The sequence below is a fragment of the Passer montanus genome, unplaced genomic scaffold, assembly GCF_014805655.1.
Source record: "Passer montanus isolate IOZ18808 unplaced genomic scaffold, ASM1480565v1 scaffold93, whole genome shotgun sequence".
Lineage (NCBI taxonomy): Eukaryota > Metazoa > Chordata > Aves > Passeriformes > Passeridae > Passer > Passer montanus.
In genome coordinates this window covers 1,757,129-1,779,993 of record NW_024374701.1, presented here as the reverse complement: position 1 = coordinate 1,779,993, position 22,865 = coordinate 1,757,129, and the positions used below count along the sequence as shown (strand labels likewise).

Sequence of the window (22,865 nt, the reverse complement as noted above, 5' to 3'; positions counted from 1 at the left end):
GCTCCTTTCCCTGCCGGAGACGCTCACGGGAGGTTTTTATGGATTTCTCCTTTTCCCGGAATGTGAGCTGGGGCCACCGAGCGAGCTGGGATCCGGGACTGGCTCTGGAAGCGCAGGCGAGGGTGGGGCTGGGGCACCCAGGGTGCCCGGGGGGTGCCTGGGGGCTGTGGGGTCGTGTGTGCCCACTCCAGCCCCTGTCCTGCCGGCACCAGCGGGGGCTCGCTGCATTGGAGGCAAATTCAGCTCCAGCACCTGATTTTCCTCTTCATTATTCTTGGTTTTTCCCCCACGCTCTTCTGTGTGGGTTAATTAAAAGTATCTCCCTGTGAGGTGAGAGGGAAGGAGGACCTGGGCTGAGCTTTTGAACTGACATTTTCTGCTCTTTTCAGCCTCGCTGCAAACTCCCCCAGCTGTGTCCGAATGGAGCCCTGCTGCCAGCTGTGGGCAGCGCTCGTGCTGCTGGGTAAGGCTCGCCCTGGGCTCCCAAAGAGCAGGGCACAGCTGGCCAAAGAGCTGCTGGATCACAGGGCTGGGGGGGCAGGAGGCTGCCCTCTGTCCTGAGCTGCAGGGCTGGCTCTGGGACTGGGGGACACCTCCAGGGCTGGCTCTGGGACTGGGGGACACCTCCAGGGCTGGCTCTGGGACTGGGGGACACCTCCAGGGATGGCTCTGGGACTGGGGAACACCTCCAGGGCTGCTCAGTTCGATGGGCAAGGCACAGAGCATCCCTGCAGCCCCAAACCTGGGGCCAGGGCAAGGAAGTGTTTCAGAAGTAACTCTTAGTACAAAGCGCTATTATTAAAAAAAATAAAGGTTTCACCTCAGGGTGAAACACCCTTCTCTTGGCTGGCACGTGCACTGGGAGGGTGTCCCTGGGCACGGCTGGTTTGGTGCAGTGGGGCAGGTTGGTGTCTGTGTCCCCAGCCCTGGGCACGGCTGGTTTGGTTCAGTGGGGCAGGTTGGTGTTTTTACCCCTGCCCTGGGCACGGCTGGTTTGGTGCAGTGGGGTAGGTTGGTGTTTTTACCACTGCCCTGACCCTGGGCACAGCTGGTTTGGTGCTGTGGGGCAGGTTTGTGTCTGTGCCCCCAGCCCTGGGCACGCCTGGTTTGGTGCAGTGGGGCAGGTTGGTGTTTTTACCCCTGCCCTCAGCCCTGTTCCCCTGTTGCAGCCGCCCCGGGGCTCCTGGCAGCGCAGAGAGCCTGTTCCCAGGGAGCCTGCTACCCTGCCCCCGGGGACCTGCTGCTGGGACGGGCCCCTCACCTGAGAGCCTCCTCCACCTGCGGCCTGAGCAAGCCTGAGACCTACTGCACACCCCACGGACAGGTACAGCACACCCCACGGACAGGTACAGCACACCCCATGGACAGGTACAGCCCCACGGACAGGTACAGCACACCCCATGGACAGGTACAGCCCCACGGACAGGTACAGCACACCCCACGGACAGGTACTGCACACCCTATGGACAGGTACAGCACACCCCATGGACAGGTACAGCCCCCAGCCCACACCCAGAGCTCCCCAGGGGTGGGAAAGCCTCTGTGTCCCTGCCCTGAGCACTCCCTGCAGCCTTTCTGTGTCCCTGCCCTGAGCACTCCCTGCAGCCTTTCTGTGGCCGCTGTTAACCCCAAAGTGCCCTGGGAGGAGCGCCGAGGGTTCAGTGCAGGACAGGCAGACAGGGTTTTGGAAGGGATGCTGCAGAGGAAAGGAGTGGCAGCTCTCCAGTGGGGCAGTGTTTTCTGCAGTGGAGCCCAGCTCCTGTGAGTCAGCCTTGTGGTTTTAATTCTCCTGCAAACTGGAGGCCAAGATGTGGCTGTGAGTGGGTTTGTTGTGGAGCCAGTGCTGTCCTGGCTGGGCTGCAGAGATTTCCCCTCGTCCCTGAGCTCAGGGTGTGAGCAGTGAATGCTCCTGGATGCTGGGCTGGCTGCAGCACTCTGCTCCCTCAGGTCCTTTTCCAGGCTGACAGTCACAGCCAGGCATTTCCTCCACTCCCTTTTTCTGGAGCTCTTCTGCTGCTCCCAGGGATCAGGATTTGTGCTCACAAATAAACCCTTACTGCTTCCTGTTGCTTAATTCCTTTTTCCTTCCAAATTTCTGCTTACAGATGAGGAAAAATGCTCAGAGATGTGCCTCTGAAAAGTTCATGTAACAGTGATTTTGGCAGTGATTTATATTTGAGAAGGGGCCGTGGGGGCCTTGTGCTTGGGCAGTGAGGGAGGACAAACCTTGATGGGTCTGCTCATGCTAAGAGCAGCTGGAATGGGCTGGGTGCCCCCTTGCCTGACCCTGGGAGCTCTTTGAGAGGGCATTGCTGTGACCCTCTGCATCATTTGGATCTCTGAAGAGGGGCTGGACCCCTCTGCAGGCTGTGCAGGAGGGACCTGCTGCCTGCAGGGCTGGAGGGAGGGCTGCTGGAGGAAGGCAGGGACAGGGCTGCAGTTGTCTCTTCCAGGCTACAAATCCCAAATCCATTTGGTTCTCATGTCCCTCGTCCCTTGCCTTACAAGTACCAGGGTTAAAGCTGGCATTGTGTTGAGCTGGATTCTCCAGTTCTGGCTCTGGGAATGGGCTCTTCTCTTCCTTACACTCTGCTCCTTTCCTTTATTGGAATGAGACATCCAGAGCTGCTGAGAGCAAATCCCCAGATTTCTGTTCTGCAGCTGTAATTGCTGATGGAGGTTTGATTATTCCAGCTCTTAACTCGGGACAAATCCCCACGGCTTCAGCATTTCCTAATTCTTCCCTCCCTTCCTCTACTTCCCTAATTTAAGCCAAACTGAACTCGATTTCCCTATTCCCACCCTATAAAAAGCAAGCACGTTTAATTTATAGACTCCTAGGAGCCTTTTTTTGGTTACAAGCCTCGCTCTTGTTCCGTTGCCAAATAGGTACAAATCCGGGGGTGCTTTTGCAAGCTCAGCAGAGGGCACGGGACCAGGGGTGGCTGCGGTGCCCGGGGCTGCCAGCGCTGCTCCCTGGGGGCTCTTTTGCAACCCTGGTGGCCACTGATGGACCGCAGCCTCTGCTCCATTGTCTGCCCGGCTCCGGACCCCTCTAACCTTTATTCTTTGCCCTGGCCCTTGCTCCATCCCTGGGTGGTGGGAGAGGAGCGGGGCGCTCAGCCCGGCCAGGGCAGGGCAGGGGGAGGACTCGGGCTCAGGACAGGACAAGGAGAGGACTCGGGCTCAGGGCAGGACTCAGGCTCAGGGCAGGACGAGGGGAGGACTCGGGCTCAGGGCAGGGCAGTGGGGAGGACTCGGGCTCAGGGCAGGACTCAGGCTCAGGGCAGGACAAGGAGAGGACTCAGGCTCAGGGCAGGACTCGGGCTCAGGGCAGGACAGTGGGAAGGACTCTGCTCCTGGAGCCACCAGGAAACTGGAAATGAGAGGGGAAAACGAGCGAGGCTGGGCTTGGGGAGTGGCAGGTGTGATGGGCTGAGGTGAGCTTCAACCTCAGAGCTTTATTGAACTCTGGAATGGATATATCAAATGTATCTGAAATATTTTAAATATAAAGGTATGCACAGCGCTGGGGAGCAGCCCCACTGTACCTGCAGCCAGGGGAGGCTCAGAGTGGCTTCCACAGAGCCCTGAGCATCCCTGTGAGATCCCGTGCCAGGGAACAGGGCAGGAGGCAGGGCAGGAGCAGAGCTGGGTCCTGTGCTGCTCCTGGAGACTCTGAGTCCTCACCCTCCGGTCCTGGCAGACTTTGGATGTTTAAAATGTTCTTTGTGTGGGATTTTCTGCCTGCCTCACCTGAGCTTTGTGGGCACTTGGTGCATGTGGAGGCTGGGCAGTGCCCAGCTCGGGTGACACGGAGCCATCCAGGATGAGAGGATTGACAGGAGAGGTTCCAGAGGAACCTGGGGCAGCCAGGCAGGGAGATGTGAGCCCGCTGGGCTCCTGGCACAGCACAGGGCCCTGCTGCTGATGGATGGTGGCAGCTGCCTGGCAGGGCGGCTCTGCAGCATCTCTGGAGCCTCAGCACCAGCTCCTCTTTGGCTGCTTCCAAAAATAGCGGCCAATGCCTGCCAGGAGGGCAGTGCCAGACAGGTCTGGGCTGGGCTGGTGCCTGCATCTGCTGGGCCACCTGCCTGAGGCCCTCAGGAGCTGGGAGCCCACCCCAGCACTGGAGCAGGCAAAGCTGTGCCTGCCAGCCCCCTCACAGCCACAGCAGCACTGGGCAGGAGCAGGGCACCCCCAGAGACACTGGGCAGGAGCAGGGCACCCCCAGAACCCCTGGGCAGCAGCAGGGCACCCCCAGAACCATGACATAACCGTGGCTGGATGGCACCGAAGCGTGGCTCTGGTTTGGGTTTCCCTTTGTCCAGCCAGGGCTTTGCCCTGCCTGCCTGTGCTCCGGCGGGGTTGGGGTGAGCAGCAAGCACGGGCTGCTCTGTGTTTGTCTCACCTGGCATCCGGGCACGCCCTGCTCCCTGCTGCAGGATGTGCCCCTGCCTGCCCAGGGAAAAGCCTCTTTCCCTCCTCCCCTCCCTGCTTCTCCTTTTCCTGGCCTCAGGGCTGCAGGCTGGCACACGCTGGGCACATCTCCCCACCGCCTGGCACCCTGCATGGGGTGTGGGATCAGCTGGGGCACTTTGGGGTTTGCAGCCTGTCAAACCATCCTGGCAGACTTCAGATGAAGTTTTGCTGATGTGAGAACAGATGGGGCGAGGAAAACAGCACCCACGAGCTGGCTTTGAAGAGAGGGAAAGGAACTTCCTTTCCTTAAAACTCATCCCTGGGAAGTTTGTCCCACTCCGGCCTTTACCCCATCCCTGCTGCCCCCCTGAATCTGGGGCAAAACCAAGGAGAATCTGGGGTAAAAGCAAGGTGGATCTGGGGTAAAAGCAAGGTAAATCTGGGGTAAAACCAAGGTGAATTTGGGGTAAAAGCAAGCTGGGGGCAGAGCCCTCTCTGTGGTTCGAGCATAACCCAGAGCTCGTTTTCAGTGTCATTTCCCACCAGCCACAGTGACACTGATGTCATGGCAGAGAATCCCAGGCTGGGGCTTTGGGGTGTCCTGTGTGGGGCTGGGAGCTGCACTCTGATCCCTTTGACCTCCCTGACTCTGTGCTGGGTCTGTGCCCCCAGATGTTGTCCCAGTCCAGTTTAGGGAACACCAGCTGCTCACTGGAGAGTTCAACCACGGTGGCAGAGCCACGGGAGCTTTCTGCTGCCTTTTGCCATGGCAGGGGAATGGATTTCCTCCCTGCCCCAGGAACCTGCAGGTGCCAGGGCTGGAGCAGAGAGCTGTGCTGCTCAAAGGGGCTGGAAGAGGGACTGGCACCACCTGGCCTGGCAGGGGCTCTGCCCCCCAGGGAACCTTGCTGTCCCCTATTCTTTAATAACCCCAGATCTCTGTGTGTGTATAAACTCCCAGTGTTTCCAGTGTTCCCAGGTGGAACTGGATGGTGATCACTGTCCCTGAGGAGTACTGGCAGTGCAGGAGCTGCCTGGGGGGCTGTGCCAGCAGCTGGCTGGCACCGTGCCCTGTCCCTGCTCAGGGCTGGGACCCCCAGGCCCCGCAGCCAGGAGAGGTCTCTGCCCCACGGCTGCACGGCCCTGTCCCCTCTCTGCTGGTGAAGAAGTGCGCTTTATTCTGGGCCCTGCCCCTGTGCCAGGAGGTTTTTATTTCAAGGGCTCTCTGCTCATGTTCAAATGGCAGCAGGAGCTCCTGGAATAGCTTTGGCCAGGGGCCACCAGGTTAAGCTGAGGGGGGTTTGCTGGCCCTGCACGAGCAGGGAGGCTGCTCAGGAGCTGGGCCACGAGGGCAGGGCGGGGGGAGAGCAGCACAGACCTGCACGCTGTCACGCTCAGCCACTTTCCAGTTGCTCTCTGTGCACTTTTCCCCCTTCCATTTATTTCTGAGACATGACTCTATTTATTCTGAGCACAGGAGTTTTCCCTCTGTGCTGTGAATTCTCTTTCAAGAGCCTGGAATGAATTCCCATTAATCCCAGAGCCTCCATAACCCATATTTTGGGTGTCTGGAGCAGCTTGGAGGCACAGAGGGCGAGAAGTGATTTCCTTGCAGACCCACAACCCCTTTTACCTCCCTGAAACAGCCCTGTCACCCTTCCCAGCAGAGCCTGGCAGGGAGGGGAGGCAGTGCTGGAGCCAGCAGTGCCCAGAGCAGACCCAGAGCTTCCCTGCCATGGGGCACATAGCACTGCAGCCCTGGGTGCTCCTGTTCACCCAAAATGTGAATTATGTAGTCCCAGAGCAGATCCCAGAGCTTCCCTGCCATGGGGCACGTAGAGCTGCAGCCCTGGGTGCTCCTGGCCACCCAAAATGTGAATTATGGAACCCCAGAGCAGATCCAGAGCTTCCCTGCCTTGGGGCATGTAGAGCTGCAGCCCTGGGTGCTCCTGGCCACCCAAAATGTGAATTATGGAACCCCAGAGCAGACCCAGAGCTTCCCTGCCATGGGGCACATAGCACTGCAGCCCTGGGTGCTCCTGTTCACCCAAAATGTGAATTATGGAGCCCCAGAGCAGACCCAGAGCTTCCCTGCCATGGGGCACGTAGAGCTGCAGCCCTGGGTGCTCCTGTTCACCCAAAATGTGAATTATGGAGCCCCAGAGCAGACCCAGAGCTTCCCTGGCATGGGGCACGTAGAGCTGCAGCCCTGGGTGCTCCTGGCCAGCTCCCAGGGCTCCTCTGAGCCTGGTCAGGAAAAGAAAAGGCAAAGAGCTGGGAGAGGTACGTGCTGGTGGAGCTCTCCTCGCTCCGGGCTGTCATTTTCGGTAATTGCCTCTGTCCCAAGGAACTTTGAGACACATAGTCACAGCTGTAAGAGCAAACCCTGCTGTTGTGCAACGCAGGGGTTTCACAACTCACTCCCAGGATGTGGAATGGATTTGGTTTCCAGTGTTAATTTTAGTCTTGATTAAAAAACTGAAGAGAAAAAAAAAAAAAGGAGATTTTTGCCGCCAGCAGAGCCCTGGGCTGCCTGGGAAGGGTTTGTCTCACAGCCCTGAAGCTTCATTTTGATTTAGCACCAGGCTGGAGTGGGGCTGCTGGGGGCTGCCCCTGCCTGTGTGAATGGTCTCACAAGTATGCACCAGTCACTCCTAATGAATAATTTAGCCGAGATTAACCTTTCCCCTCGCAGAAAACCTTCCTTTCTCCTTTGCTAAGCACAGTCAGGACTGGTGGGAAGTTTAATCACCGCTGGCAATTGTTCACTAGATTATTTCTGTGGATAATTCCTGCAGCTCCCTGACAATTTGCTGCTCGTGGCCATTATCTGAAATGAGTTCTGTCTAATCCTGATTAAATTATTTGTGATTCTCACTGGCAGAGCCAGGGAAATGGCATGATTATAGATTTTCAGTGCTGTGTTTGCTTACTTTGTGATATTGTTATAAATACTGCAGTTTGCCAGCTCCTGTGCTGGGGTATTTATAGACACAGAACATAAAGATTGTGGAAAATGTGGAAACAGATGGGTTACAAGTGAGGATCTCAGTGTGCCCAGCTGGGGAAGGTTCCAGCCTGGACAGAGCAGCCTCAGCTCTGGGCTGTGTGAGGAACGAAACCACAGATTCACTTTTGGAAACCACAAATTAACTTTTAAAGGGGAAACCATTAACTGTGGTGTCACTGTGGCCCAGTGGCTGCCACCCTGCTGCCTGTCCCTTCCCAGCCCTGTCCCTCCCCAGCCCCACGAGGGGCCCTGTAGGGTTTGGGTTGGATTTGGCTCCCCTGTTTTAAGCATCCCGTGGAAGGTTTTAGCACAGGGGTGCCTGTGCAGTGCTGCTTGTCACTTGTCACTTGTCACCCTGCTGTGGCCCTGAAAGCTGCTTCCCCCCTGGGGTCCCTGCATGCCCTGGAGTCACCTAAAGCCACTGCAGCCCCTGCCAGCCTTGCAGAGGGTATCTCATTGCCTTCCCCGTGCCAGCTGTACCCCTGCCAGCCCCAGCCCCCCTCTGCAGCCAGGCTGACATTTCTGAGCTATCAGGGCTGGCCCCTGCCATCTCTGGCACGCTCTGCTCCATCCTCCCTGATCCCCCTGGGAGGTGGCAGTGTGACAGACGTGTCCCCCTGGGAGGTGGCAGTGTGACAGACGTGTCCCACTGCTCCATTTGGGAGGCTGCTCTGCTGCTCAGGCCACTGACACCTCAGGCTCCCAGAGGGTTTTTTGGGCTGGAGGAGATGATGCAGCTCCAGTGCCCTGTCATGGGACACCTTCCACTGCCCCAGGCTGCTCCAAGCCCCATCCATGTTGGCCTTGGGCACTGCCAGGGCTGGGCCAGCCTCAGTTTCTCTGGATAACCCATTTTCCTCCAGGCTGGAGGTGCTGGACCCTTCATTTCATGGTCTGGGCAGCATTTTCCCCCTCCCAGTGGTCTCTGCAGTCCCTGGCCCAACTCCAAGTGCTTCAGCTGGGGTCTCCCTGTGTCCCCTGGGATGCTGCTGTGGGCTCTGGCACCATCTAATTCCCCGTCTCCTGATTCATTCCCCATCTCCTGATTCATTCCCCACCTCCTGATTCATTCCCCATCTCCTGATTCCCCATCTCCTAATTAATTCCCCATCTCCTGATTCCCCACCCCCGGCCCTGCCCTGCCCACCTTGGTCTCCCCTGGCTGTCTCCATCCCACTTTCCTGGTGGTCCTGGCCCATCCTGCTGTCCCCCCGAGCCTTGGCTGCTGTCCATCCCCTCCCCGCTCCTGGCTCTTGCTCAATCTCTGTCCTGGGGCTCTCTGCCCGTTCCTGAGCTGGTGCAGGACCCCGTGGTGGTGGCAGCTGGTGGCTGCAGGAGCGTTGCCTGCTTAGTGACAATCTGGGTATTTGTTTGCTCCCGGGGGATGATTTTCCGCAGTCCCCGCGTTCCCCGTGCTGAATCTCTGTTTACTCCTTGGGTTACTTGCTCAAGTGGAGGGCTGAACTTTGAGCCACTCGACTTCCCACCCCCTGGCTTCTCACCCACCGCGAGCTCTGCTTGGCTCCCCGGGGAGAGCCCTGGGGGCTGAGCATCGCCGGGCCCTGGGATAGGAGAGAAAGGCCCTTCTGTTCACCAGACAGCCCCTGGGCTCTGTGGAAAGGGCAAACCAGTCCTGGAAGGCTGCAAAGGGCTTTCTATCCAGCCTTGGTGCTGTGGAAACCAGGGGGGTTGCTTAAAAAAACCGCAATTTTGATGGCTCGCCAAAAATCTGTGTTAGTCAAAAGCGTTTGGGGTTTAGTTTTTAGTCCATAAAACCTTGGGCTGTGGCTTTCAATACAGTTCTTAGTCCATAAAACCTTGAAAGCTGTGGCTTTCAACAAGGTGTGGAGGGGAGCTCTTGAGGCCTGTGTGCTGTCAGACTCGCTGATCGTGGTCCTTCAGCTCTCTCTAAATGGCCTCAGTGAACCCACCCTGCCCTTCTCCTCACCCCGAGGCCTTTCCAGGGGCTGCAGGGGTGGTCACTCCCGCTGTCCTTTCCTTGCAGTGGAGCATGAAGTGCTGCAGGTGTGACTCGAGGCTGCCGCACAGCCACAGCGGGCACCGCGTGGAGAACGTGCTGTCCTCGGCCGGCCGCGCGCGCTGGTGGCAGTCCCAGAACGGTGAGAGCCACCAGCTGCTGCCCACAACCCGCCCCAGGGAGCAGGGAACGCTGCTGAGCTCCTGGCTGGGAGGACAGGAGGAAATGGCTGTCACTGTCCCCAGAGTGTCCCCGTGACCGTGCCCTCTGTGCCCGCAGGTGTGGAGCGCGTGTCCCTGCAGCTGGACCTGGAGCAGATGTTCCAGCTGGACAGCATCGTGCTGCACTTCAGGGTGGGTGTCTGGGGCAGCTGCTGGCTCGGCAGCTGCCACCCCGTGGTGCCAGCCCGGTGCCAGCCCCGGTGCCTGTCCCTGCCCGCAGTCGCCGCCCGCAGCCATGCTGATCGAGCGCTCGCTGGACGCCGGCAGGACGTGGCAGGTGCTGCAGTACCTGGCCTCCGACTGCGCCACCGCCTTCCCCCGCGTGCCCCGCGGCCCCCCCGAGGGCTGGCAGGACCCCCGGTGCCAGGAGCTGCGGGGGCACCCCCTGCATGGGGGCACGGTGGGTACCGGGGGTTTGTGGCAGGGACACACATTGTGGTGGGTGGGAACACGGGGTGGCCTGGGAGGCTGGCACACCTGGAGAGGGGTGGGGAATGGGAGCCTGGCACACCTGGTGAGGGATGGGGAATGGAAGCCTGGCACACCTGGTGAGGGATAGGGGATGGGAGCCTGGCACACCTGGTGAGGGATGGATGCAGGAAGCCTGGCACACCTGGAGAGGGATGACAGCCTGGCACACCTGGTGAGGGATGGGAAATGGGAGCCTGGCACACCTGGTGAGGGATGGATGCAGGAAGCCTGGCACACCTGGTGAGGGGTGGAGCCCGTGGCACCCAGCAGAGCTGAGGGCAGCCCCTGGGAAGATTCCTGCTCTGCAGGCACACCTCTGCTGCTCTGTGACAGGCGGGCGCTGTGTCCTCTGCAGCTCTGAAGGCTGTCCCTGTGTTTAGTGACGTGCAGAGGCAAGTCCAGCACACAGTGCCCAGAGCAGGAGCAGAGGGCAGCTCGAGTTCCCTGATTTTTAACCTGTTTTCTTTCCCTCTAAGGTGAAATTCAGTGTCCAAGACCTGGGGTCTACAATCAGCTCCTCTTACAGCCAGGCCATTGAGCGTAAGTGATGGGTCTGCTCCAGAGCCGAGCAGGGAGAGGGGAATGAGGCTCCTCGTGCTTCTCCTGCCGTGAGGGAGGTGCTGAGCTGGGGTAACCCCGGGGGGAGCCTGAGCTGCACCTCTGGGTGTCACAGAGCAGCATTTGGTCTCACCTGCTGCTCTCTGTGCCACCTCCTCCTCCCCGTGCTCCAAGCCCTCCCCACCCATTGCAAGGAGCTTCTGTGGGCACCTGCCGCCCCTGCCACCCGTCCCCTGTCCCCAGCAGGGCTGGCACCCTTCACCAACCTGCGCATCAACTTCACGGAGCTGCCCCACATCCCACGCCAGGGCTACCACTCGCCCAGCACCTTCTACGCCGTGACGGAGCTGCAGGTGCTGGGGAGCTGCTTCTGCCACGGCCACGCCGAGCGCTGCGGCCCTGAGGGGGACCAGCACAGCACGGTGAGCTCGGGCTGCCAGGGGCATGGGCACCGCTGGATGGCTCTGCCAGGAGCCTGGGCACCGCGGGGATGGCTCTGCCATGGGCCTGGGAACCGTGGGGATGGCTCTGCCATGGGCCTGGGCACCGTGGGGATGGCTCTGCCAGGGGCTGCCAGGGGCCTGGGCACTGCTGGGATGTCTCTGCCATGGGCCTGGGCACCGCTGGGGTGGCTCCACTGCCTGCCCGGGGTGCTCCTTGGGGCATCTTAGCCACAGTGACCGGACACGGGCTGGGGGAGGCCCTTTGGTGGCCGTGAACGGGTGAGGCTCCGTGCTGAGCCGCTGCCGCAGGGAGGGTGACACGTTGTCTGTGCAGCAGGTCCCTGGGCACTGCGTGTGCCAGCACAACACGGCCGGGCCGCACTGCGAGCGCTGCGCTGCCCTGTTCAACGCCCGGCCCTGGGCGCCCGCCGAGGACAGCGACCCCCATGCGTGCCAGCGTACGGCCAGAGCTCCCCCCGCCCCAAATCCCTGCCACGGGTGTCACCGTGCCACACGGGAGCCTTGGGCACCCTCTAGTGCCACCGCTGCTGCCGCCCGCGGGGTTTGCGCGGTGCCGGCTCCAACGGAGCCGTGTGCTGGGATTTTTTAGGATGCGACTGCAACGGTCACTCGTCCTCGTGCCACTTTGACCCCGCGCTGTACCAGGCCAGCGGCGGGGCCAGCGGGGGGGTGTGTGACAGCTGCCAGCACAACACCGAGGGCAACAACTGCGAGCGCTGCAAAAGCGGCTACTTCCGCAGCCCGCGGCGCCAGCTGAGCCACCCCGAGGCCTGTCTGCGTGAGTGCCCCCCCAGAGCCCCCCAGACCCTCCCCCAGGGCCTGCCCCCTCAGCTGGGACCTTTCCTGCCCCTTTGCAGCCTGTGAGTGTGACCCGGATGGCACGGTGCCCGGCTCTGTCTGTGACCCGGGCACGGGGCGCTGTGTCTGCAAGGACAACGTGCAGGGCGACCGCTGCCACCTCTGCAAGCCGGGCTTTGCCCAGCTGGCCGGTGCCAGCCCCGCTGGGTGCCGCAGTGAGTACCCCTGGGACACCCCCTGCCCCGGGGTGCCCCCTCCAAACAGGAGCTGTGTCCTGCCCAGCTGTGGTTTGGGGTTTTCAAGCCAGGGCCCTGTTTTGTAAAGGTTTATAAAAGCTCCCTGCTCAGTCTGGGGGCGGTTTCAGGTGTAAGTTTAGCAAGAAGCAGAGGGCAGGTGGGGTTTGGGGGGTGCAGCTGTGCCCCCAGGGCTCAGGGGTGATGCCATGCAGAGGAGGGTGGGTGGGGGCACTGCTGTGTCCCCCGGGCTGGGGATGCTGAGTCCTCTCAGGCTGCAGCGTTTGGAGGATGCTGCCAGAGCTGGGTGCAGATCTCCTGAGTTAGGGTGGGGACGGAGGGAGGAGAACCCCCCCTTGGGTGGCTGCGGGCTCCTCACACCCCTCCCTGTTGCAGGGTGCACCTGCAATGCCCTGGGGACACGCCAGGACACAGCACCCTGTGACGGCGACACCGGGAGCTGCTTCTGCCTGCCCAACGTGGTGGGCAGCGACTGCGGGCAGTGCGCGGCCGGGCACTGGGGCCTGGGCAGCGGGCAGGGCTGCCAGCCCTGTGCCTGCCACCCCCGCGGCTCCCGCAGCCCCCAGTGCAACCAGGTACCCCCGGCCTGCTGGAGCCTCAGGGGCTCCTTTCCTTTCCTTTCCTTTCCTTTCCTTTCCTTTCCTTTCCTTTCCTTTCCTTTCCTTTCCTTTCCTTTCCTTTCCTTTCCTTTCCTTTCCTTTCCTTTCCTTTCCTTTCCCCTCCTCTCCTCTTCCCTCCTTTCCTCTCCTTTTCCTTTCCCCTGTGCTTGCTCTGTTCTTTCCTTCCCAGTCCTCTGGGAGGGGCTCTCAGGGGTTGAGCTGCAGGGACCAGGGTGTCACTGCCATGGCTCTGTGTCCCCTCTCTGGGGAGCTGTCAGAGCACCAAACCCACCTGCTGGGTGGCTCCTTTGTCCCGTCCCATCCATAGGAGCCTTCACAAAAAGTCCTGTGTGTTCCCCAGCGCATCCCACTCATATTTTCCTCCTCCTAATTCTTAGAAAACACCACGACAGACTATTCGGGGAAATGAAAGAAAGTGGTAATTATTGAGGCAAGATTAAGTCGCTTTAACAAGCCTGATATTTATCAAGGAAGTCCTAATAAGACATCTTCATCCAGGCGAGGGAAGTTAATTATGCTCATTTGTCAATGAAAAGCATGTGTGCCACTTCAGGCTTAAGAGGCAACTGGGAAAATTAAAGTTAAATGCAAAAAACCCCAAACCATGACAAATTCTAAGAGCCTAAGATAGGCTCCAAATGAGCTCAGCGTGGGGAGGAGACCTGAGATGGCAAAGCAGCTGCTCGTGGGCAGTTGCTTTGTTTTTGAAACAAGGCTGAGCACCCTCCTGGTGGTGCTGGGGCTGTTTGGAGCCTCTTTGCATCCTGTGTCTGAGCTGCAGCCTGGCACGGGCACCTCGGGCACGGCCTGGGCACAGACTGACAGGAGGAAAAGATCCATGGGTGGTTTTGGTGGTCATGAGCAGCTGGGGGAGAGCTGTGCCAGGCGTCGCTGACGTGCTGCCCTCTCAGTTCACAGGACAGTGCCCGTGCAGGGATGGCTTCACAGGACAGACGTGCTCGGCCGCGGGGCAGCAGCAGTGCCCACCCCGGCACTACAGGGACGCACAGGGAGGGTGCACAGGTACTGCTTTGGCTCGCTGCCCGCTGAGATCACAGATTTACCCACCCGTGCCCTCCCAGCGAGTCCTGGGCCCCCCTGTAGGGTCAGGGCTGTGCCAGCTCCGGGGGGCTCTTCCCATCCTCTGCTGTGCCACCTTTGTCCCATGGGAGGGATGTCAGCTTGGGCTGGGGCTCATTAACCCTAATTAAGGGGCTGATTGTATACAGATATAAAGTTATTCACCAGCACCTTCTCTCTCTGTCTGCCTGTCCCAGAGTGTGACTGCGACTTCCAGGGCACGGAGGAGGCGGGCTGTGAGCAGGCCACGGGCCGCTGCCTGTGCCGCGCCGGGGCCGCCGGGCCGCGCTGCGAGCGCTGCCAGCGCGGCCACTGCGCCTCGCAGCCCGGCTGCCAGCCGTGCCACCCCTGCTTCCACGCCTACGACGGGGACATCCAGGCCCTGCGCCGGCGCCAGGCCGGCCTGGCCAACGCCACAGCGCGGCTGCCCGCGGGCACCGGGGGCTCCCAGCTCGACCCCCGGCTCTCGCGGGCACGGGGCAACCTGCAGCAGGCGCTGGGCATCCTCGGCCACCCCGCTGGCACCCAGCAGGGCCTGGCCCAGGCGGGCAGCGCGCTCGCTGCCATCAGGTGAGGGATGGGTGCTGCCCGTGGGGCACAGCCCTGGTGCACGGGGAGCTGCGGGGGTGTCTCTGTGAGCTGCTTGTGTGGGTTCTGCTTTGCTTCTGTCCCTGCCGTGCCTGGCTCTGCTCATGAGGGGAGCAGGGCAGCAGCAGAGCAGCTCTTCCAGGTGTGCCCGTCCCGCTTCCAGGTGTGCCCGTCCCGCTTCCACACGTGCCTGTCCCATGCACAATGTCCCCAAGGCAGGAGGAGCATGGGCAGCCTGCGTGGTGGCAGTCAGGGCTGTGTGGTGGCACTCTCAGGGCTGCATGGTGGCACTCAGGGCTGGATGGTGGCACTCAGGGCTGCGTGGTGGCACTCAGGGCTGTGTGGTGGCACTCTCAGGGCTGCATGGTGGCACTCAGGGCTGAGTGGTGGCACTCTCAGGGCTGTGTGGTGGCACTCTCAGGGCTGCATGGTGGCACTCTCAGGGCTGCGTGGTGGCACTCAGGGCTGAGTGGTGGCACTCAGGGCTGAGTGGTGGCACTCCCAGGGCACATCCAGCATTCCTGGTCCCTGTGTGGGGACAACCCTGCTGTGGAGCTCCTCTCTGCAACCTGCGAGCCCCTGGTGTGTGCTCAGCTGTCTCTGGGCTCACAAGTGCCCCTTGGCCAGGTGCTGGCAGTGCCCCAGCACAGGTGGCCCTCTCAGCCCTGCTCTCTAATTCCCATTTTGTTCTTGTTCTCTGCCAGGGAGCAGCTCCGAGGCATAAATCCCGACCTTCATTTCCTGGCTGACACTGCCTCTCTGTCGAGGGAGCTGGAAGCCCTCAACAGCAGCTTGTTTGTCACCAGCTCCCAGTACCAGAGCAAGAAGACCCAGTTTGAAAGCAGCCGCAGCACGGACCTGTCAGGTACAGCTCTGCAGCTGCGACATCTCTTAATTTGCAGTCATTAATTTACCTCAGCGTGGCTGCCTGGGGTTTTATGCTGCCTGGTGGGTGAGAAGGGGATTTTGACCTGCTGGCAGCCTCAGAGCAGCAAACACATCTCCTCTCAGTGAGGGTGCTTCCCACGCAGCCTGGCCATGACCGGGGCCTTCACGCTGCTGGGGATTGCTCTGGTGTTTTGGGGCTGGCAGCTCATTCTGCGTTCCCGTTCTGCACCAGGAAAATCTCTGCTGCCAGGGAGGGGTGGGAAGGGGACAGCCCTGCTGGGAGAGTGCCACTGAATCCACGAGGCAGCAGAGAAGGGCTGAGCACAGATGGGAGGGATGGAGGGAGGGGAAGAGAGCCAGGGCACTGTCAGGCATGGGGAGGAGAAGAGTTAATTAAGCCCTGTGACGATGCTGGTGCTTGCTGCCATGAGTCCTGCCCCAGCTCCTTCTCTCCCAGTGCCTCGCTGCTGTCCCCTCCCTGCCACAGCACACAGCCCAGTGGCACCAGGACAGTTCTCTCTGCACCTCTCTGTCTGCTCAGAGCTCCTTGTCCTGGCCACCCTCCTTCCAGCCTGTGCTGGGGGGGAGCGATGGGGCTGCTCGGGAGCTGGGAAGAGGCTGTGAAATCTGCCCTGCCCTGCCAAAGGCCAGGATCAGCGAGTGTGCCTTGGCTGGCCTCAGTTGAGTTTCAGCCCTGAGTTCAGTTTAGACTCCAGCCCTGAGCTCAGTCCTTCAGGAGACCCCTGAGGGAATGGCTGAAAGGTGTTTGGAGCTAAGAGGAGTTTTTGGTGATGCCTTGGTGCTAATCCTGCCCCCTCCCCTGTGCGGGAATCCAGCGCAGGGCAGAGGCAGTGCCTCCCCGAGGGGCTGTGCTGCATTTCTGACTCATTTGTGCCTTTTATCGCCTTGATTCCCGCAGGAGCCTTCCAGACCATCCAGTCTGCCTACCGCAGCTCGGGCAGGGCCAGCAGCCTGGCCGCGGGAGCCCCGGGGCTGCTGGCCCAGGCCAGGGAGAGCCGGCGCAGCGCCCAGGGGCTGCAGGGGACCCTGGCGGGGGACACAGCCAAGCTGCTGGCCCTGAAGGGCGAGCTGGCCTCGGCCCCCGACCTCGCCCCTGTCATCAACCAGGTGAAGATGCAAAGCGGGTTTTTGACTTGCCCACAGGGCGTGTCTGGTTCTTCAGGGGGCCCTGCAGAGCTCAGGGGTCCCACCCTGCAGAGCTCAGGGGTCCCATCCTGCAGCCCTGCACCTCTCCTCAGGCACGGCAGGACAGAGCCTGGCCACACAGACTCGGCTGCAGAGCTGGCTGAGCACCCCCTGCCCGGGGTCACAGACCCCAAGGCACTGACCTCCACCCCCTCCCAGCCTGTCCCCTTCCCTCCAGGGACTCTCTCCTGTCACTTCTTGTGTCTCCAAGACCCCCTTAATTTCTGGATGAGCTTTCTCTTATTTCTCCTTCCCTGCTTTGTTATTGCCATGGAGACCCATTTCGGTGTCGGTTGCTGTGGAGACCACCAGCCTCCCCTCTCTGCTGCCGGGGGCACCGGCACGTTCTGAGCCACCAGCCTGGCCAGGCTGGGCACTGCTGCGCTGTGAGCCCGGGGGCAGCTCTGCCAGGTGCCAGCGTTAGAGCTGCTGCTGCTCCCGGGGCTGCTCGTGCAGCTCTCCCCCAGAGCCAACGGGGCACAGGGGTGGCTCTGCAGAGGTTTGCTCCACGCAGATGTGCTGTTACTCACCGTGAGCCACTGGGCCTGGCTCCTGCTTTGTTTCTGCTGCAGCTCGGGCTGGTGATGCCATGCTGATCGGTGGGGGCATCCAGCTCTGCCTGCCCTCCTCTGACTGGCACATCTCCAGTGGTTTGGGCTGTGCCTCCTGTGTCAGTGCCAGCCCACTGGGCTCCCTCCTGTGCCCACACAGCTCCTGCAGCATGGGCACAGCAGGTCCCAGCTGCCTTGGCAGGGTGTGCCATCCCTGCGGGGCTGTGTTTGCCTCCCTGCGGGCACCGAGGTGTGTCCAGCCGGGCGCTGCCCAACCCCAGCTCTCCTCTCCCTGCCCAGGTGTGCGGAGGGGCCCGAGTGGAGCCGTGCACCCCTGCCCGCTGCCAGGGGCTGCTGTGCCCGAGGGACAACAGCTCTGCCTGTGGGGCTGGCCGGCCCTGCCACGGCCTCTTCCCGCTGGCCAGCGGGGCCCTGGCCGCGGCCGGGCGAGCGGCCAAGGAGTTCAGCAGCCTGAGCGCCCGGCTGAGGGACACGGCACAGCTGGTGAGTGTGGGCACTGCCCACCCCTGCTCAGACCTCTGCTTGCCACGGCAGAGAGTGAGGAATACCCACCTCAAACTCTGCTTGAGGCTCAACCCCTTGGGCAGCTTCAGAAATCCAGGGATTTTGGAGTGGGAGCTCCCTGCTGTGGATGGGTCCTGCCTCCTCAGCTGAAGGCACTGGACACAGCACAAGGAAGCCTCTCCCCTCCTGGGTTGGGATCAGTGTGGCAGAAGGGCTGGGAAAATGGAAAACTCTCGGATTCTGCAGGTTTGATGCATTCGATGCAACTGGAGAGAGTTCATTTAGGGTTAGGGCTCTTGCAGCTCCTTTCTGTGCCTTGCAAAGAGAAAGTGAGGTTTCAAAGTGATTCAAAATGCATTTCAAAGGTGTTTTTAAAAGCTGAATGGTGCTGCCTCTCTTTGAGAGCTTGCTTTGCAGACCCAACCCTCAGTCTTTGACATCTACAGCCCTTTGAAGCTCTGGCACAGTGAGAACAGGGAATAGCATCGTGCCTGGCCCAGGCCAGAGCTGAGGCAGGGCTGTTGTGAACACCCCATGTGTGGAGACACGAGGCTTGGCTCCATGTTTTCAGAAGGCTGGTTTATTATATTATGATATATATTATATTAAAATACTACATTAAATCTGTACTAAAAGAATAGATAGAAAAGATTGATCAGAAGGCTTGAAAGAAAAAGAATATAATGCCCAACAAAATCTTTGAGAGTCTCAGAGTCCGATGAAGCTGCATCTGTGATTGGCCATTAATTAGAAACAACAACCTGCCCCAATCCCCGCTTCACCTGTTGCATTCACAGCAGCACACAGTTGTTGTTTGCATTTCTTTCCTGAGGCTCCTCAGCTCCTCAGGAGGGAAAAACCCTGGTAAAGGATTTTTCATAAAATATCACGGCTCTGGAGGGAGCAGAGCCCCAGCAGGTGATTTCTGTGTGCAGATTGAGACGACGGAGCTGTCGGCGAGCCGGATCCAGAGCAGCATGCGGCGGCTGGCGGAGCAGCTGGGCCAGAGCAGGACGCAGCTCCAGGGCGACGTGCGGCGCGCGCGGCAGCTCCTGCAGCGCCTGCGCGCCTTCCTGGCAGGTACCAGGCCAGGGCAGGGCTGGGCAGGGCTGCAGCCTGCCTCCTGCATGGCACAGCTGCTCCGTGCAGTGCGCAGGCATCACTGGGCTTGGAACAGGCCTCCAAGGCTGCGCCCCATCCCCAGCCCGGAGCAGGGAGTGCCACGTCCGGGTGGTCCCTGGGCGCTCCAGGGATGGGGGTTTGCAGCCAGCAGTGACCTGAAGCACAGAGGTTTTCTGGCCACGCTCACTGATGCAGACAGACAGACAGATGACCCTTCTCTGGAGCAGGCTGTTAATCAGATGAGGATTCCTTGTTGTCCTACAAGCTGATGGGATGACTTATTGTTCACGGACAGATTGTAATAACATAATGAGCCTCCTGAGCATTAGCTGAATAAGAAAATCAGGTCATTTGGTGCTGCCTGGTGTTAATGATGAGTGAAGATATTTCTGAGCTAATCACAGGGCTAATGTCCCTTGGGCTCTGCCTGCTTCTGATTTATTTTTATTTGTGAAATGAAAAAAGGCTTGTCTTGAAACACACCCTCATCTGCTGAGTGAGGGCTGCCTGACTGCTCTGGGCTCAGCCATGGTGTTAGCATTGCCAAATTCAAGGTATCATTTCAGCTGTTTCCTGAGGGTTTTGCTGGTGTGAATGAGCAGTGCGTGGAATTCAAGGAGATGATTTCAGAAGGGATCCTGGCAGCTGTCTGGGATGAGGAGATGTGTGTGAGACGTGCATGGGTGGCTGCCCTCCTCCTCCCTTGCGTTTGCACTCCCACCTTCCCTGACGCCGTCTGTCTGCTGCCTCTGCAGACAAGGACACGGATCCTGCCTCCATCCAGGAGATCAGTGAGTCAGTTCTCTCCCTGCGGCTCCCCACGGACGCTGCTGCAGTCCGGAGGAGAATGACCGAGATCCAAAAGCTGGCGACGGAGCTGCAGTGCCCCGAGGACATCCTTGCCCAGACGGCCGAGGACGTCGCCAGGGCCAAGAGGCTGCAGCAGGAGGCAGAGCAGGCCAGGTGGGTGGGGGTTCAAGGCCATCGCCAGCTGAAGGTCCCTCGGCTGGGCTGGAACTGGTGCTTTTCAGCTGGGCTCAAATCTTGCTCTGCCCGAGCTGTCCTGACTTGCACAATCTGAAGTTTTAGGCCGGGATCTTCTGTGTCCATCCAGTGCCTAAAAGAATGAGTGTGCAATCTCCAGACACCTCCCAGGGGCCCCAGTGCGAATAAATCTCCCCAGAATAGATCCTGTTATAGATTTCAGGACAAGAAGGGCTTTATGGAAAGCAGAGGAGGCTTTTCTCTTATCTTGAGTGCCTGTGCTGGGAGATGACTGCGTTGCCCTGGTATTAGCTGATATTGGTGACCTACATCCTAATTGCACAAGAGAGCATGGGGACAGTTAATGGGCTATTTGTTTTCTGGGTGAAAGTTGGGACGATTATTCCACAGCCCCTTAAAAAGTAATTACAGGGTGTCCTTGCCAATTTGGAGCATCTGCTTTGTCACAAGTTGACTTGCAGCAATACCCCAGCGAGAAGGTCAGCAGGATAAAACTGTAAACTCCTTGGCAGTGTCTGACACCTGCTTAACCTGCTGGAAGTGATGAGACAGGGGAGCCTGGCTTTCTCCAGGGCTCTGTCACCCGGCCCGAGCAGTCCCACTGTGAGCAGAAAACTGTTCATTGGAGCTGCTTTCCCTTTGACACCTTGTCATGCCCCATAAAATTAACGTTTCTGACTAGTTTGAAGGAAGGTGTTTATCCCCCCTTCTTAGTTGTCTCCTCTGCTTGAGGCTGTGAAGCAGAACTGATGTTCCTCTCACAAGGAAACCTGCTGGAGTCCAGATGTGTGGGTTTTGGGGGTGGGACATCCCGACCTTCCCAGCAGCAATCCTCTCCTACTTCCCAAGCTCCCTGATTTTACCTCTGTGACCTCGACACCCAGTCTTTGCCCTCATCACACTCGTCCCTGGCTGCTTCCCACCTTTCCCCAGGAACCGGGCAAACGCCGTGGAGGGCAGCGTGGAGGAGGTGCTGGGGAGCCTGCAGCGAGCCAACACGGTGCTGCTGGAGGCCCAGGGGGCCCTCAGGGGCTCGGGCTCCTCGCTGCGCTTCATCCAGGAGCGCGTGGACGAGGTGAGGGACACCCGTCAGAAACGACCCCGAGTGCCTGTCCCCGCTCCTTCAGCTGGCACTGGGAGGGCTGTGGATGTGACTCCCCTCCTGATGGGGCTCTTCTGCCCGCAGATCGAGGCTGTCCTCGGGCCAGCTGAGAAGAACCTGGTGGCCATGGGGGCCGGGCTGGCCGGGCTGGCCGGGCGGCTCTCGCAGCTGCAGCACAGCACAGAGCAGAACCGCCTGCGGGCCGGGGACACGCGGGACACGGCGGGGACAGCGGCACAGCAGGCCAGCGGGGCCCAGCAGGTACCAGACCACAGCAGGGCCCAGCACGTCCCAGATCACAGCAGGGCCCAGCAGGTACTGGCTCACAGCAGGGCCCAAAAGGACCCAGCTCACAGCAATGCCCAGCAGGTACCAGCTCATAGCAATGCCCAACAGGTACCAGCTCACAGCAGCTCACAGCAGGGCCCAGCAGGTACCAGCAGGTACCAGATCACAGCACTGCCCAGCAGGTACCAGCTCAGGGTGTGCCCGCTGCCAGCACAGCAGGGCCCCGCTGTGCCCTGGGCAAGGCCAGGACACCTTCCTGTGCAGTCATGGCTGCTGAGCTGTCACACCACAGCATCCTCCCACTGCTGAACCTCTCCAGAGCCATTCCCAACCCTAAGGCCCTTTGCTGGGAGCTCATTTCTGTCTGTCCTGCCTGAGGCAGGGCAGCTCGTGGAGCTGTCTGTCGGTCTGTGGCTGCACCACAAGCCGGCACACATTTGGTACCAAAGCTCTGGTGCAGTATCCATTTAATACCCAAACAGCATCCAGCACTGGAAACGCCCCTCTGCTGGGTGTTAGCTGCAGAGTTTTCTTGCCTTTCCCCAGGCTCTCGCCCAGGTGAAGGAGCTGTACTCGGAGCTGCAGAGCAGGGTGGGGCAGGGCCCGGCCCTGGGCGAGCAGGGCAGGAGGGTGCAGAGCATCAGCCAGGAGGCACAGGCGCTCTTCCAGGAGACCGTGGGCATCATGCTCAGGATGGAAAGTAAGGCTCTCACAACCTCTCAGTGTCATCGTGCCCTGGGGAAGAGCTTGGGCTGCACTTTGGGCAGTGAGAGGGTGGGGTCTGGGCTGGAGCTGGTGGTGCTGTGGCAGGAAATTGAGAGTTTTCAAATGTGCCACCATGAAGGGAAGCCCTGCCTGCAGTGCCACTGTGCTCCTGTTTTCCTCCACACACTCATTTCCATTTTTTGGCATTCAGAGCTCACGGGAGTGGTGTTTGGGGGTTGTTCAGAGGGTGGGGAGCAGAGGGAGTGCAGGGTGTTGGTTTTCTTGCCCTGTCAGAGCTGTGCAGGAGTGAGGTGGAGGCTCAGCCCAACCCCACCATGTAACCCTCCCCTTCCCTGCCCTCTCTCCTCAGCTCTAGAGTCGGAAATTCAGGAAGGCAACAAGGCTCTGGTGTCCAGGATGTCACAGCTGTCGGGGCTGGAGGAGAAGGTGGGAAAGATCCGGGACAACATCAAGAGGAAAGTCGCCTACTACGAGAGCTGCTCCTGAGCAGCCCCGGGCACTGCTGCCTCCCCTGCACACACCCACTGCTGCATTCATCCCACTTCCCAGCTGGAGCTCTCCTGTGCCCAGTATCCCTATTTTTAGCAAGTTAATTTTCCATACCTCTGGAAAATAGCTGCACTGAACCGCAGGAGCAGCCCCATGGAGGGGGTTGGACTGGCCAAAGCTGCCCAGTGGTTGGAGGAAAAAGGGGGAGAGACATCCCTGGCAAATAAACACATCCCCAGGTTGTTATTTCCAGAGGGCTTTATAAACCGGGAAATTACTTTTTTCTTCTTTTAGCCAATTCAAGCTCTTTAAGCTGAATTTCACTGTTCAAATTAAAGCCCTCCTGTGGGGTCTTCTAAAGCTTTTTATCTGTGCTGCAGTTAATTCTTCAAACATGCCATGGCTTCAGTACTTCCCTCTGAGACCTTCCTTCAAATAAGCAGATCAGAGAAATGGAGAATTTTATCTCCCTCTGTACAACATACCTATATTTATGCAA

General features: G+C 59.8%; 1 protein-coding gene across 4 annotated transcripts; it reads left to right on the top strand.

Annotated features, from left to right (window-relative positions):
- The first annotated feature begins 392 nt into the window (after nucleotides 1-392).
- Nucleotides 393-22,726, top strand: LAMB3 (laminin subunit beta 3). 4 transcript variants are annotated; one of them, XM_039695927.1, is made up of 22 exons: nucleotides 393-463; nucleotides 1,170-1,324; nucleotides 9,438-9,552; nucleotides 9,690-9,763; nucleotides 9,852-10,031; nucleotides 10,579-10,642; nucleotides 10,907-11,082; nucleotides 11,441-11,561; nucleotides 11,714-11,902; nucleotides 11,982-12,137; nucleotides 12,552-12,751; nucleotides 13,708-13,819; nucleotides 14,074-14,446; nucleotides 15,169-15,329; nucleotides 16,272-16,480; nucleotides 17,410-17,613; nucleotides 18,570-18,714; nucleotides 19,512-19,719; nucleotides 20,695-20,836; nucleotides 20,948-21,124; nucleotides 21,698-21,851; nucleotides 22,227-22,726. In XM_039695927.1, exons 1-22 carry the CDS (start codon nucleotides 421-423, stop codon nucleotides 22,361-22,363), a joined length of 3,495 nt encoding a protein of 1,164 aa, XP_039551861.1. In that variant the 5' UTR covers nucleotides 393-420; the 3' UTR covers nucleotides 22,364-22,726. The 4 variants fall into 4 exon arrangements, with proteins under 4 accessions (XP_039551861.1, XP_039551859.1, XP_039551860.1 ...); XM_039695925.1 differs by having other exon boundaries at nucleotides 11,438-11,561; XM_039695926.1 differs by having other exon boundaries at nucleotides 10,904-11,082.
- The last annotated feature ends 139 nt before the right edge of the window (nucleotides 22,727-22,865 follow it).